The 15,779-nt window shown below is 44.5% G+C and overlaps 1 protein-coding gene across 11 annotated transcripts in view; it reads left to right on the top strand.

Annotated features, from left to right (window-relative positions):
• PHACTR1 (phosphatase and actin regulator 1) overlaps positions 1 to 13,678 on the top strand; it is a 423,459-nt gene extending 409,781 nt beyond the window's left edge. For all 11 annotated transcript variants that reach the window (XM_037893144.2, XM_037893141.2, XM_037893146.2 and 8 more), the window contains 2 exons: positions 4,760 to 4,836; positions 10,039 to 13,678. In XM_037893144.2, the coding sequence (XP_037749072.1) occupies positions 4,760 to 4,836; positions 10,039 to 10,054 (93 nt within the window). In that variant the 3' untranslated portion in view covers positions 10,055 to 13,678. The remainder of the gene's footprint in view (positions 1 to 4,759; positions 4,837 to 10,038) is intronic.
• Positions 13,679 to 15,779: the final 2,101 nt, after the last annotated feature.

Here is a 15,779-nt window from a genome sequence, read left to right as displayed (position 1 = left end):
GTGGAACTAGCAGCAAAGGGCTTAATGCCCTGACATTCTATAAATCACACTGAGGTTGCAGAAAGAAGGTGGACTGTATTCATAGTTCAGGCTGTTTCTGCATGTTTCTTTGTCCTACTATGTAGAGTGTAATGTCTATCTCAAGCAGAGACAAGGTGATAGCGTCCACAAAGTGAGACAGAGAAATTTAAACTTTTTATTGCAGTTCTCAAGACAGACAAGACTGTGGGCCTGAGAAATGTTACATCCACTCTTTGGCCTTTACATTGCCAGTGTGATTTAAAGGGTCCGTAGTGTAATGAAAATCAGGGTCTACATTTTTTTAAATGTGGAACTGTGTCAACCCCAGCATGTTACCACCAGGCTGTGTAATCCAGTGGACAGGAAATAAGACTGGGAGCCCTGATTTCTATTCCTGGCCCTACAGCTAACTTACTGTGCAACTAAGGCTGGTCTACACAGATATGTGTTAGCAGTTACCACCAGTATAGCTAAACCAATATAGTTATATCAGTATAACTACCCAGGGGGACAATCTGATTCTAGTATAAGAGTGGCTTTCTTCAGTTTAACTTTAATCCCTTCCAAAGCAATGAAAACCAAACCAAAACAAGCCTTACTTATTCCAGAACAAGACTGTCCATCCTGGGCATTATGTGGAGATAACTATATCAGTTTCAATTCACATCTTGGCTTATACTAACATAACTTTCCTTTATGGACAAGCCCTTAGTCAAGTAACTTAACCAATCCGTACTTTATTTTTCCTCATCTATAAAATGGGGATAATAATGCCTGTCCAGCTTTGTAAAGTGTTTGTAGATCTGTGGCTGAAAAGTAGTATAAAAGTGCTAAGTACCAGTATTAAAAAGAAAGTAAAGGAAAATAAAGTAAATATGGGAGAAAAATGCAGCTGGGACCCTTATTTATGGTGTATGTAGAAAGCCAGTCTGTATCACTGAGTTCTTGTGGTCACTGATCAAGACCTCCAGCAAAACAGAGGAAACAAGGCTTGGCATTCCTTCTGCATGTATAAGGGAGCAAAAAAAGTGCACTAATCTATTTTTCCTTCTTCAGGTCAGGTTCTGTGGAAAATATCCTGATTGCTGGCATCTGCAATGCCTGCTTTTCCACATCACCATTTGCACCATTTAAACAAAAAATAGAAAAACAATTTGAAACCAGCTCTGACAAAACCAAAACTCCCCTATTGAAGACTATTCCCCTCCACAGCTACTATTCAGTAACTCTCTGTCTTCACAGGCCAGGGTGAAGATTTATTGCAAAAATATATTTTTCTAGTGGATTTTCTGTTTGTCAAGTTAATCTTGCTCTCCGTGTTCTGGATGTGCGGAATTGTGTTCAGTCTGACTTCATCTTTACCAACTGTAATGGTCTGAGGAATAAAAAGGGCATGTTAAAATCTCACCAATAGATCAGGAATGCATGGGGTAATAGATTTCAGACCTTGTGGGAGTCAGCGGCCTGTGTGGCCCTTCACAGTCACTTAGGTCGCAAATCAGTCTGCTGAGGGCAGGCCCTTGAGCTGCTGCATAAACAGTCAGTCTTTTCAGTGATAGATAAGGCACAGCCTGACAGTCATTTCCGAAGTAAATAAAACAACAAAGCTGTATTTGAAGAGCACAACGGGCCCAGTTCTGTAGCCCATGCAAAGAGTCGGGCTTAGGGCTTGTCTAGATCAGAGGCAGTGGTAGCCCATTGGAGACCCTCAGCAGGAATATTTTGGGGGCCCCTTAAGCTGCGCGGGGCCCTAAGCAATTGTTAGGCTATGTCTACACTGCGCACCTTACAACGGCATGGCTGTGTCACTGCAGCCGTACCATTGTAATGTGTACTGTGTAGCCGCTCTTTGTCGCCGGGAGAGAGCTATCCCGGCGACAAAATAAATGAGGGGTGGTAGCGTTGTTGCTGGAAGCATGGCTCCTGCCGACGAAGCGCTGTCCACACTGGCACTTTTCCTCCTTAAAACTGTTGTCGTTCGGGGGGTGGGTTTTTTCACACCCCTGAGCGACAAGTTTTAATGACGAAAGCGCTAGTGTAGACATAGCCTTAGTCTGTTTATGCCTAGCGTTGGTTCTAGTCCGGATGAAGGCAGTTTGCTCTTGGATAAATCACACTGGCACATATCCTGTTTTGCACTGATGTAATTTATCTGTATTAGGGGGTTATACCAGTGCAGATTTCCTTAGAGATAGCCCTTCCTCCCATGAGTAGCACTTACCGGTGGCATTACTCACATGAGTAAAAGGTTTCATAATCAGGCAGTAAGGTAGAAGCATAAACTGATAAGACCAATGGGAAAAAAAAGTCAAAGTTCAAGGTTTTTCGATCTTGGGCTAAACCATCAGCAGCTCTCTATAAATATATCAGAGGGATAAATACCGGAGGGGGAGAAGAATTATTTAAGCTCAGTATCAATGTGGACACAAGAACAAATGGATATAAACTGGTCATCGAGAAGTTTAGACTTGAAATTAGACGAAGGTTTCTAACCATCAGAGGACTGAAGTTTTGGAATAGCCTTCCAAGGGAAGCAGTGGGGGCAAAAGACCTATCTGACTTGAAGATTAAACTTGATCTGTTCATGGAGGAGATGGTATGATGGGATAACATGATTTTGGCATTTAATTGATTTTTAAATATTCATGGTAAATAGGCCCGACGGGATGTTAGATGGGGTGGGATCTGAGTTACTACAGAGAATTCTTTCCTGGGTATTTGGCTGGTGAATCTTGCCCATATGCTCAGGGTTCTGCTGATCACCATATTTGGGGTCGGGAAGGAATTTTCCTCCATGGCAGATTGGAAGAGGCCCTGGAGGTTTTTCGCCTTCCTCTGTAGCATGGGGCACGGGTCACTTGCTGGAGGATTCTCTGCTCCTTGAAGTCTTTAAACCATGATTTGAGGACTTAAATAGCTCAGACGTAGTTGAGAGGTTTATCGCAGGAGTGGGTGGGTGAGATTCTGTGGCCTGCGTTGTGCGGGAGGTCGGACTAGATGATCGTAATGGTCCCTTCTGACCTTAATGTCTATGAGACTGCTTGGAGGCTAGACATTCTTCAATCTGGGCCCAGTCCTGATCCACGGAAATTTCAGGATTGAGACTTTAGTGATTTGGGTGAAATACTATCCAGTTACTCTAGCTATTTTAGGATTTGGTGCTATTTCTGTACTTTGCTTAGTGCTATCTCCTGCTAGAAGTTCTTTTTGCAGAAAGAATATTGTTTTAAATAAATAATGAAGCAATCCAAACTGTAAGATGTGTTGGGCTCCAGGATCATCAAGCGTCATTGAAAGTCAGTGGGATTTAGGAACTTTTGAAAATGTTTCCATGTGCCGCAGTTGCCGATGCCTTTGGCACTTCTACTCTGGAAACTGCTATGTGCTCTACGTGGGACCACCCTTGCAGATCACTCTGAATTTTCTGCTAGTGCAGAATGTGGCCATCTGCCTGTTAAGCAACAGGCCAATGTGAGCAATTGGCACTCATGCTTTTTGCCCTGCACTGGCTTCCAGTCTGCTGTGGGTGCTGCAATTCAGCGTTCTGGCATCCAGGGCCATTCCTATCCAAACGCAAAGTACGCAGCTGCGTAGGGCACCAGGAAATTTGGGGTGCCCTACGCAGCTGCGTGCTGTTCCAGCCCCTGCTCCACCTCTTCCACATGGCCCCCGCCCTGCTCTGCCCCAGCCCTGCCCCCACTCCACCCCTTCCCCAAAGCCCTTGCTCCACCCCAGCCCCACCCCCACCCCCACTCCCCTGAGGACTCCAGCAGCGGTCGGGCCCACACTTGGCAGCGGCAGTAAGTGGAGCAACCTGGCCCCAGCCCACTCCGCGCCACCGGTGAGTGCTGGGGGGCGATTTCCCCTACCCCCCCGAGCTCCAAGGCTGGGAGCCAGGAGAGCAGAGTGGAGTGGGCTGGGGCCGGGTCACTCCTTTTCCCGCTGTCTCGTGAGTGTGGGGGCTGGCCTACCCCACTCTAACCGGGTGGCAGGAAGTGGAGCAACCCAGCCCCAGCCCACTCCGCTCCACCGGTGAGTGCTGGGGGGCGGTTTCCCCTCTGCCCCCCAAGCTCCTCCCCCCCTGCAGAGGCCTGGGGCCAGCCCCCCTATCGTGGAGGCCTGGGGCCCCACACAGCCCCCCCGTGGGGTGGGGGGCTGCATAGGGCACCAAAATGGCTAGGGACGGCCCTGCTGGCATCTCTTATTTATATGCCCTGCTGCAGCAGTTCTGTTTGACTGGAATGGTCTTGCTGTCTCTCCCAGAGGTTGACTTAATAGGGATAAGCAGCAGGGCATTCTAGGTGAAAGGCACTCAGCTCTGGTGCTCTGTCCCTTATGGTCAGGCATAGTCCAAGTCTGGCAGCCATTCGTCTGTTCCATACGGCTTTTTGTTAATTTTGCTTTTGCAACATATATGTGCACCCATTGTGGGGTATTTATTTGAGGGACCAGAACTAGGACCTATGTCAGCATTGTTTACAAAGAACCTCTCCTTCTAATAGATACAGCTCACTGAAACATTCTTCTGCTCTTGCCTTCCTGTGATTTTTAGATCGGGTTTATCTCTCTTTTTTTAAGAAATATTTTAAAGAGCCTTGTATATGCTTTCTCTTCTACCTGCGAGAACATCGTTTATGGCCTCTTTCATGTTTGTTAATCAAATATACCATTTTGAATAAAAAGTGAGCTTATTTTGATCTTTTATTTGCATATTTACTTGTTTCTTTGTCATTTGCAGGCAGCCATTCGAAAAGAGCTCAACGAATTTAAAAGCACTGAAATGGAGGTTCATGAATTAAGCAAGCATCTAACAAGGTTGGATGAGACTTTTCTGTTCGTTTATTTTAAGATTAACAATTGATAGTGCTGATTTCCAAAACATATAGACATCCTCTTTTCCCAAACATGCACACACCAAATACGTAGCCACACGCAAACAGCATTCACAATCAACCCACCACTCAGGAGATATGCCCGTCAAGATTACAGGTTTGTATGCAGTTGTGCGTCATCTCTGTAACAATATTTAATCTCTTTTTTTATTTTGCTTGTGTAGCATGCTGGTCATTTTGCATTTCACTGTTCTGGTATCTAAAATAAATGGTGTTGGTGTCCAGAAGGAAAAGGAAAGCAGAAAGGGTATAACAGCATTTCCAGTTTCAGAGCTCATACACTGTAGGATGCTAATGCACTGCAATGTGAACACAAATCGTATAGAATACTCAGGTTATTCTATTATTAATCCCTGTGTTTCAGTTCTTTCCATAGGCAATTTAGGAGAAAATCTCAAACTCAGCATTATAACTGGCACCAGTTCATATCCTTGTAGGCCGTGTGGACAGAAAAGCCCAGGACTGAATGAGCCAGGAGCCTGAACTAACACGCTCATCCCTAACAATTCAGGGCTGAGGCACATTGCCTTACCATTGTCCATGCTGCTTCTATTCTGTAATTTTCAGAGGTGTTAAATCCCTAGAATTCCAGCTGAAGTCAGTGAGAGCTGCAGGAGCTCAGCACCTCTGAAAATCAAGCTCTCTGTGGTTCATAAAGTCCTACACTAAATTAAATTACATTGATTTTTCATAGATTCTTTTTCAGATAACAATTGTAGGAATTCATTTCAAGAAAGAGAGGTCTCAAGCAAGTCTCTGTCAATTATTACTTTTGGAATGCCCTGGAAAAGCATATGGCTGAATTAATTTTGCATTATGTAGATCTTTATTTACATTTATATACTGTGACAAGATCGGGCCAGATGGCTACAGGAGAGTAATAGAAGGCAGATATATTAGCCCCAGGCTAAGTAGGTCCCTTTTCCCTGGGTAAGGTAACAGGGAAGGTTCCAGAACAATCAGGAATCTTCTGGAGACAATTAAGACAGGCTGATTAGAACACCTGCAGCCAATCAAGAAGGTGCTAGAATCAATTAAGGCAGGCTAATCAGGGCACCTGGGTTTTAAAAAGGAGCTCACTTCCATTTGTGGTGTGCATGTAAGGAGCTGGGAGCAAGAGGCACTAGGAGCTGAGAGTGAGAACGCGGACTGTTGGAGGACTGAGGTGTACAAACATTATCAGACACCAGGAGGAAGGTCCTATGGTGAGGATAAAGAGGGTGTTGGGAGGAGGCCATGGGGAAGTAGCCCAGGGAGTTGTAGCTGTCGCACAGCTGTTCTAGGAGACACTCTAGACAGCTGCATTGCACAGGGCCCTGGGCTGGAACCCGGAGTAGAGGGCGGGCCCGGGTTCCCCCCAAATCCTCCCAACTCCTGGTCAGACACAGGAGGAGTCGACCTGGACTATGAATTCAGAAAAACGGCCAAGCTGAGGGCTGCCGTGAAGCTCCAAGGCGAGCAAATCCACCAATAAGCGCAAGACCCACCAAGGTAGAGCAGGAACTTTGTCACAATACATTAAAATCATGTTAAAAGTGTTGCATAGTTTATGAACATATTCATTTGTAGAAGTGATCCACCAGCTAGCACCACATTAACTGTCATATTTGAAGACGTGGAAAAAGGAGTCAAATAATAACAAATAAGAATGTACGTGTATGTTGTCTGGTTATGCCAAAAGAAGGACAGGAGACATTTGATATGGGTTTAATCAGGCCGCAACTTTCTTATTAGATGTCTGAGACTACGTGGTAGATAACAGTGTACAGTGCAGGTAACCCCATGTTTATTCCATAATTACCCAGGGGGCTTTTACCAGCTCCCCGTCTTTTTCCATCCAGGTCCGTCCAGTAAATCCGTTGCTGGGACCTTACCATTCACACACCCCTTTGTAGGAGGGCTAAGGTGGGCTAAAATAGGGCATTGGTTCCCTGCCGTACTAATCATAGGAGTCCCCAACCACCTCCCATTCGTTCCTTTAATGAACACCTCTTTTTAAGTTATTTTCCAAGCCTTTTATCTGGTCACTGTATACCTTCCTTATGGAGTACCTGCACTGGACATCCACCATACACTTAAATAATGAGTTGTGACATATAGCCTATCTCCCGTCATGCCATGCATGAACAGACCCCTTCCTGAAACCTGCTGTGGGGAAGGAGGAAAAACCCCCAACTGCACCCAAGCCAATATGGTGGTAAGGGAAATATTCCTTCCCAGCCCCCTAAAAAAGGAGCAGCTAGAGTAATGCCCACCACAGGTGTTGACCAAACCTGGTATTTTACCACTTAAAAGGGAGGGAGGGTGGGTCGCTTCAGCCTTGGTCTGTGTAAAAAGGAAGGCTTCAGGAGCTGAGCTTCCCCTTTGAAACCCTGCATTCGCAGGGTATGAGTCAGCAACCACGCTGACACCAGCAGCCATAAAGCACTGTTCCCTTCACTCAGCCAGCCAGCCAAACAACCCCCCGCTTAAAGGTGCAGGGCAGTCATTTGCAAGAGACAAGCAGCTGCCTTTGAGTCATGAGATCTTAGGCCAGTTCTAGTTTAGTACTTGCACACAACGGTCATAATCATCTCTGACCTAATCTTTTGACCTCTCAATGGATTTACACGAGGGTTGAGTTTGTCCTGCTAAATTCAGCCTCCAGATGTGAGATACCTATAACTGGTTACGGTTCTAACAGGTGCTAAGCGCTGTCAGCTTCCATTGAGCGCTCAACAACTCACCAGATCAGGCATTAAGTCTAGAAGCATGTGGCTTGATCTACTCCTAAAACTTAGGTTCACCTAGGTACATTGCTCAGGTTTGTGAAAAATTTCTAACCCGCAGTGTAGACACAGCTAGATCAGCAGAAGGATTATACTATCCAGCTACTGCTTCTTGAGGTGGTGGATTTACTACAGCGGTGGAAAAACCCCTTCCATCTCTGTAGTAAGTTTTTACGCTACAGAACTACAATGGCAGTGAGCAGCAGCTCACTGAAGCACTGCAAAACTTAGCAATTTTGGTTTGCAGGCGTGTCTGCGTGAGCTTTCTTTCAGTTTGGTTCCTGTGGGTTTGCAGCCAGAATTTTGCTTTTGTTTCCAAATCTTGAGGAGACCGTTCATCTGAAGTCTCTTGAATTTTGTCTGATTTCCATTTGAATCCATAAGTTGGTTCTGATTCAGTCAAATCTGGCCCTGGGCTCACTGAAAGCTAAGCCCAGCATACTTGAACCTGGAGAAAGATTCATTTAAAGTTCAACAGGGTTGCTGAGCTGTTAGTCTAACCAAAAAATATCCACATAAATGAAACATACTTACATGAAAGCGAATAATTCTCTTAAACTCAGATAAGTCACCATTATAAAATCATTAGCAGGGTAACAATCTATTTTTGTCATTAAGATAATGACATATGTGCTTGGTAAAGGATATGAGTTTTGCTGTTCTAGAGGAATGGATACTTTAGTTGATGATAGAGTCAAAGACCAACACTTACAAAACAAACATACATGGCTGGAAACAAAAGCCTCTGGACACACTTCAAAACAGCCTCTGCAGAGAAGCTGCAAATTTAACTTCAAATGTCTCTTTAAACTTAAACATTAATGAATAATAATTAAGGCAGTGAGTTTGTCATGGAACTCACGGATTTCATGACTTTCCAGGACTTCTGCCGTGGCCGGTGCAGCTGGCCCAGGGGCTGCCCGAGCTGCTCAGGCCACTGCTGGGGCAGTCTCAGGCAACTGCGCCCCCAGCAGCAGCAGGAGTTTGGGTGTTGGGTTTGGGCTCAGGACTGGGGGTTGGGGCACGGGAGGGGGTGAGGGCTCTGAGGGGCACTTACCTCGGGGGGAGGGGAAGGAGCTCCCCAGAAGCAGCGACATCCCTCAGCTCTTAGGAAGAGGGGTGGCCAGGCAGCTCTGCATGCTGCCTCTGCCTGCAGACACCTCCCGCAGCTCCCATTGGCCACGGTTCCCAGCCAATTGGAGCTGCAGAGCCGGCACTCGAGGCAGAGGCAGTGTGCAGAGCTGCCTGGCCACACTTCTGCCTAGGAGCTGAGGAAGGAGGATGTTGCCACTTCTAGGGAGGCACAAAGCCGGACAGGGAGCCTGCCAGCCTCTCCAACTGTCTCCCCACCAGCACCGGCAGGGGTCCCGGGCCACCCGCCCCCAGCACCCACGGCCCTCTCCCGCCCCCAAGATTTAGTCAGGGGTATATAGTACAAGGGTATGTCTACACTGGAAACTTCAAAGCACTGCCGCGGGAACACTCCCGCAGTAGCACTTTGAAGTGCAAGTGTGGATTAGCTCATGAGGGGATTAGCTCCGAGCGCTGGAAGCGTGGCTCCCAGTGCTCGGAGCCTGTCTACATTAGCACTTTAAAGCACTCAGACTTGCTGCGCTCAGGGGGGTGATTTTTCACCCCCCTGAGCCAGTAAGTTAGAGCACTATAAAATGTAAGTGTAGACAAGCTCCAAGTCATGGATAGGTCACGGGCCGTGAATTTTTGTTTACTGCCCGTGACCTGTCCATGACTTTTACTAAAAATACCAGTGACTAAAATATAGCCTTAATAATACTTTGAATTTATGTCAAGTCTATTATTTGAAGATCTGAGGGCTTGCCTGCACATGAAAATTATTCTGGAGTAAGGTAGGCCTTGAATTTGAAGTGGAATAGTTATTTTGGAATAGCTATGTGTCGACACTCGTATTCTGGAATAACTACGTGTTGACACTTTTATTCTGAAATAAGAGTGTCCACACTGAGGAGTTATTCTGGAATAGCTATTCTGGAATAATTGGTGCGTAAACAGGTCCTAAAGTTCTGATCCAAAAACGCTAATTGACTTCTGTGGGCTTTGGATCAGGCCCTTACAACAACTCGGTGAGTTTGGTAAGTGTTAATGTTGCTAAACCCATTTTTTCAGATGGATAAATTGAGGAATAAGGAGGTTTAAATTACTTTTCCAAGATCACATAGTGAGTCAATAGCTGAGCTGAAAACAGAGCCCAAGAATCCTGGTGTCCAATGCCATTGCTCTAAACCATTAAATAATGCCACCTATTTGATGACATATAATACTTATGTGAGAACAAGCTTGTTGCAAAGTATTGCATTTTTCATTCATCCTTTCTCTTTTAGGTTTCATAGGCCGTAGCAGTTCCATTCTACTTGACTACTATGCCATCTTTAAAACCTAACTAAAAAGGACCGTAAGTGCTGGTATTATTCACTTCCTGTTACGTACAATGTAAATCTTCTGAACTGCCTTTTTAAAATAATTAAATTAAAGAAATAAATGAAAATAAGGGGGGAAGAAGCAAAATGGAAATTGTACTTACATGTGATGGGTTCTGCTGCATCATCAGATCTGCCGGCACAAGCTTCGATAATAGAAAATACCCCTGGTGGGAATCATACCAAGAGCTGGCATCTATGTTTATGACTTCCTGGCATGTGGATTCACCATATTTGTCCAAGCCCAGCTGGTAATGCATCCATTCTGTCTTCAGTCACCCCGCATCCTTGCAAGTATCTGTCACCTGACTCCAAAGAAAGCTGAGGCACTTGGTGTTATTCTGGCAATGACTGTGCTGGGTGAAGTCTCCAAAAGGCCTGCAGCCACGTTAAAGCACTTTTAGTCCAAACACTTGTCAGTTTAGGAGCACCTTAGAAGGACAGTGAGGGAGGAGGACTGCTCTCAGGACCTGCCCACTTTCCGAGTACAAAGAAATTCACTTTCCATGGAGGAGTTTGTGACTGGTTGATCATCACCATTTTGGTTGACAAGAACAAGAACAGCATTACTTACTGACGGCTGGTTTCACTCAATCAATTTTTTGTTTTCCAAACCTAATTATGACTCCACAAACCTTAAGTAACAATAATATTGGTAAATAACGAGCAAAAGGCACCACCTTGACCTTGTGTAGTCATTTATACCTGTGCCTAGTGATCGTAAAGGCGTGTCGAACACACTCAAATCAGAATAGCTGTGTTTGCCCTCCAGTTCACACAACTGTAAGGCAGCAGTGAATCAGGTGAAAGGTCTGGATTCCAATAAGGTATCCATCGGATATGTATTATTCTGTACGTATGAGATTTTTAAAGGGCAGATTGGGCATGTAAGGGCCTGCTCTTCAATCATATTGAGAATAATCTTTTCTCGGTTCTGGTGTAGCAAAATGTGGGCCTGGTGTAACAATAATATACTACTGTATTGTTGTGGATGGCTCAGAATTATCTGCCATATTTAGAACCAAGGCAATAGGCAAAAACCCCGAGGCTTTTTTATATTGGCATGCTTTTAACTGTTAAAATGGCCACTTACAGCTCAGCACTGCAAGGGGGTGATCACTCTAGCCCTGATCCAGCAAAGGACTTCGGCCTGTGCTTAACTTTAACTGAGTATGCACTTTGAAACCAGCGAGATTATGCAGATGCTTCATTAAAGTCAAGCACAGGCTGAAGTGCTTTGCCGGGTCAGGACCAGAGGGTTCAGCCCCTTGCAGCACCCAGCCCTGATTCAGTATAAACCTAACAAGCTGGGAACAAATGTCTGTGATGCCATCCCTTATGAGAAAATATATTGCTACACTCAATATAAAGGGGCCAAAATGCTGAAGTAACATGACTGTAAGTTGCAGTGCTCTGGATCATGACTGTGGAATAATATCAAATGTTGTTTTCCTTTTGAAAGTTTGTGCAGGGAGGCCTATGTTTTCTATGACAACGGTATCCTTTGCAAGAGTTCACTTGCATGCACAACCACTCACCCTTCCTCCCATTCTTCCCCGGAGTGCCCTGGTAATACAATACCCATCCCCTCCGCTGATTTCAGACCAGCATCAGATTGAGGTTGCTTTAACAGGTGTATATTATGTGTCCAGTTATGTGCAGAGCGCGCTCAGCTCCTCTTGGACCTCTTTCTCATCCCACTCACCCTGGTGTAAATCGGCTGCAACCCCATGTAACTCAGTGAAGTTACGTTAGTATAAAGCCCATGTAAATTACAACAGAATGATGCCTATCGATTTCATTAAGGAACTGAGGCTGGTCAGCACCTGCCAAGATTGGGCTGTATCCGAGAAGAGTGGAAGCGTTTCAGTCTCATCTGAGGTCACCCGTGTGACTTACGAGTGAGCATTTGGGGAATAGTGAATGTCTGTTACAGGATGGAGGGCATTAAAAAGAAAGAAAACCCTCAGCCATTCCCACAGGAGCCAAAGTACTGACTGTTGCCCTTTTTCCTCATTTCTATTTGAGGCAATAGGTCTTTGAAGTTATTACCTAGCACTGTTTAGTGGTTTCACGATAGCCTAAAAATAAAGGTGATTCCTGCATCCCCATCACACGCACAGGATATACTTACCTGGACTTGTCAAAAGAAAATAATAACCCCAATACACTCTGGGAGAAGATGATTTATCTCAGACAGAGGCATCTATGTAAATATGATCTGCCAGTGACCAGTTCTCCGTGGCTTGATTGCAGGATATTGCAAAATAAAGTTAGTGGGGAAGTACAATGCACTTCCTCAGCCAAGAGTTCACCAGCAGTGAGAACCTAATGTTCAACATTATCAGCACAGTGCAGGAACAGCAGAGCAGGTATCCGCCTAGCACGTATTGCTGCAGGGTTTTTTCCCTGAAATCACAAAGGGGTGCACATTATTCAATTCACTCTCACACATGGCTTGAAAGAAGAAAACAAAGGTCTTGGCATTTGTATGTGCACATTGCATTATGAAATGGCCCAGAGACATGGCTGCTTCAAACAGCTGCAAGCTCCGGGATTCAGAACGTGACCTCCCACAGCTGCCCACATGTCCTGGCTTCTCTGCCTTGTTGTCTGAGGTTGAGTCAGATGGGAGGGCTGAGGAAGCAGTAGGACGGAGATCAGAGTATTCAGAGCTTGTGTGTTGGTGGGAGGCACTAAGGAAGGGGTGGATTTGGGTTTCTTGTTAAAGAGGAGGAATAAGAGGCTGAGATAAGGGGATAGGCATCCAGCTGTTGCTATCACTGCAGACTTCTCAGGCAACACTGAGCCGCTGGTGGAGGAGCGAACACAGGAAATGCCACTGTAGCAATATAACCTGTCCCTGGTGTGTCAGGGCCATGCCGCAACCCCCGGTTCACCTGCAAGTCAGGCAGCCAGACTGAACTGGCCCTGCTCAATGGTTTTCTAGTTTACAGTAGAGTTCTGGCTCTGGGTATGGTCATAATATTACAGACTACCATGTGGCTGGAGATAAGATCCCACTGAACTCCCAGGAAGTTTTTTTCAGGATTTGCTCTGCACTGAGACAAGATGTGGAAGGCGCTTGAGGTATTATTCCATTTGCCTGACAGTCTAGCAGAAGACACCGCAGTTCCGCTCTGATCTGAAACAGTATTCAGTGGAACTGCCATATTTCTCATGAGCTGCAGCTACAGCAGATTGCGGAGGAATCCAGGTGAAATGCCCAGCGTAACAGCATCAGTCCATGCTGCACGGTTGGCATTTCTTCTGTTTAGCAGGAGTTACGCAGTGACAAGGCATCTTCCTGAAAGGTGACTTGTTGGTGACTGAACACTGCATTGTATCCTCAGTTTACTTACATCACTCCACCTGACAGGCATGGAAGTTTAAGACCAAAATGAGAGCAGACTTTTTTTTTTTTTTTTTAAATCTGTATTTTCTGCAGAAGTGCAAATGCTTTTCCCATCAAATACGCTGCTACGGCCACGTCCACTGTATTACTGTACTTGGGATTCCATCTGGAACAAGGAGTGAGCTTTTTTTAAAAAAAAATTGGCCAAGTAGAGCTAATAAGAAAGCAGATAATTTTTCTGCTTACCGTTGTTATCAGCAGTGAGTTCCATTTGTATGAGAAGGATTTATAATTTATAATAGCACGCACTTCACTTTACCTGGTTTAAAGAAACAAAACTAGGTTGGTGAGAGCAAAATTTTCATCTACTCATCACTGATTGCTAAAAACTATGTGGAGGAAAAAATGCCAATGGTGAAAAAGAAAATATCTCGGTAATAATCTAATGAATCAATGGTGTTAATACTTACAAGGTGTGATGCAACATCTGCTCGAGAACTTATGGAAACATTAGTGGAAAATTGAAGGGGAAAAAACAAGGAGTTGTGGTAAAAATAATCATAAAACTTTTAACTAAATGTTTTGCTTGAGATAATTTAATAATTTAGTTTGAGAAAGTGACACAAACTACTGAGAAGTGATGGTGACGTCTATTCCTTCACCTCCAGACCAGAAATAGTGTAGAATAGAGCTGGGTGAACTATTCATAGTGAACAATGTACTGTGCATTATCCATTTCAGATCTGAGTAGGTTTCAGGATATAAACTCTTTGGGGCAGGGCCTGTACCATCTTTGTGCATCTGGTGCCTAGGACGCATTACCAGGAAAAATAGTGAAGAAGAATAATAGGCTTCTATTTTTACTAATTTATTTATTTATAGTTATTCAATGAACCCTTGAGAGGTTTCAACCTCTGGGTTACATGCAAGCACTTCACTTTGTGATTGACTATTCTCTCTTCATCAGGTGTGATTGGTCACCTGAATAACATTTTACTGCTTCTGCATGCCGACTGGACAGCTGAAACTTTATAAACAGGAGGAGAGTACTTCCAAAAATGACCAGCAAATACTTGCATTCACACACAAATACCCAGGTTCACATGCAAATAGGGTTATGACACGCAGAACATCCATTCCCCAATGTTCCTGCAGATAAACCCACTTTGTACAAATATCCATGGAAGAAAAGGATGAAAACTTGGCCAACAGAAATGGTTACAAATGATCTTCCCCACTGCTCACCCAGCTCTAATTTAGTATCACACGTCTATAAAAACAAAGTACGTGAAGGGTACATTAACTGCTTTTCCATGCGTCTCACATATTCCAGAACCAGTTGCATTTTCCAGCTGATATCCAAGTGTATGTACATAGTTTGTCTTTGTATAGGAGTGAATGTGGTGACTGTCAATCATGTGCTCTTCCAGTATTGTAATTTAACAGATTATAACTGTATGAAAACAGTGTAAATAACTAGAAGAAAAAGTAAACTGGATCTCTGTCCTAGATTTTGTACATACTGAAACTGCATGGTATTTAAATTATTGTTTGTCTCTGATGTATGCAGTTTCTTTAAAAAAAAAATCATTTTAAAAAAAACCTTTCCTGGTCTTGTGTATTTTATTCACCTCCTGTTATATTCTTTGTCAGATATTGCCAAAAAAAAAAAAAAAGTACTTTGAGATACCAGCCCTGCTAGGGGGTTGTAAGCACTCAATACCTCACAGTATTAGCCTGTAAAGGGAAAATGAATGTAATCAGGATGACGGATCCTCACCTGGTGTAAATTGACATGGCACTACTGACTTCAGTGGAGCAATGCCAATTTATAGCAGCTGAGGATCTAGCCCACCATCTCTGGGAAACCTCTCTGGGTGAAATCTGTCACCATGTATCTCTGGGAAGGATTGGCTGTTCACTCTGCAGCTACAATTGTCCCAAACACTAATCTAGTAAACTCTGGTCTTCACTGCAGAAAAATCCCGCTCAGCATGTGAATTTTGTGGTTTTTGCTGTCCTTTGAGTACCCATTACAGGAGTCACATCTGTAGTGGTCTCCTTGTTCTGGAAATCTCAAGGCACAGAAGTTTGGTGGATAGTATTAGAGCAGATATTGATCAGACAAGCGCAAGCAGGAGCAGCAGCAAAGGCTCATTACAATTTAGCAAAAGCCATGGGAAGAGAAATACTCATTCAGGCTCTTGCAAACAAAGGGCTTCTGCTCCTCTTTTTTCTTTTCTCCAAGTGCCTCCATTCTTTATAAAGGTTGCCAGCTTGACAGCACTGC

This window comes from Chelonia mydas, chromosome 2 (assembly GCF_015237465.2).
Source record: "Chelonia mydas isolate rCheMyd1 chromosome 2, rCheMyd1.pri.v2, whole genome shotgun sequence".
NCBI classification, from domain to species: domain Eukaryota; kingdom Metazoa; phylum Chordata; order Testudines; family Cheloniidae; genus Chelonia; species Chelonia mydas.
This window is presented reverse-complemented; position numbering and strand designations above follow the sequence as displayed.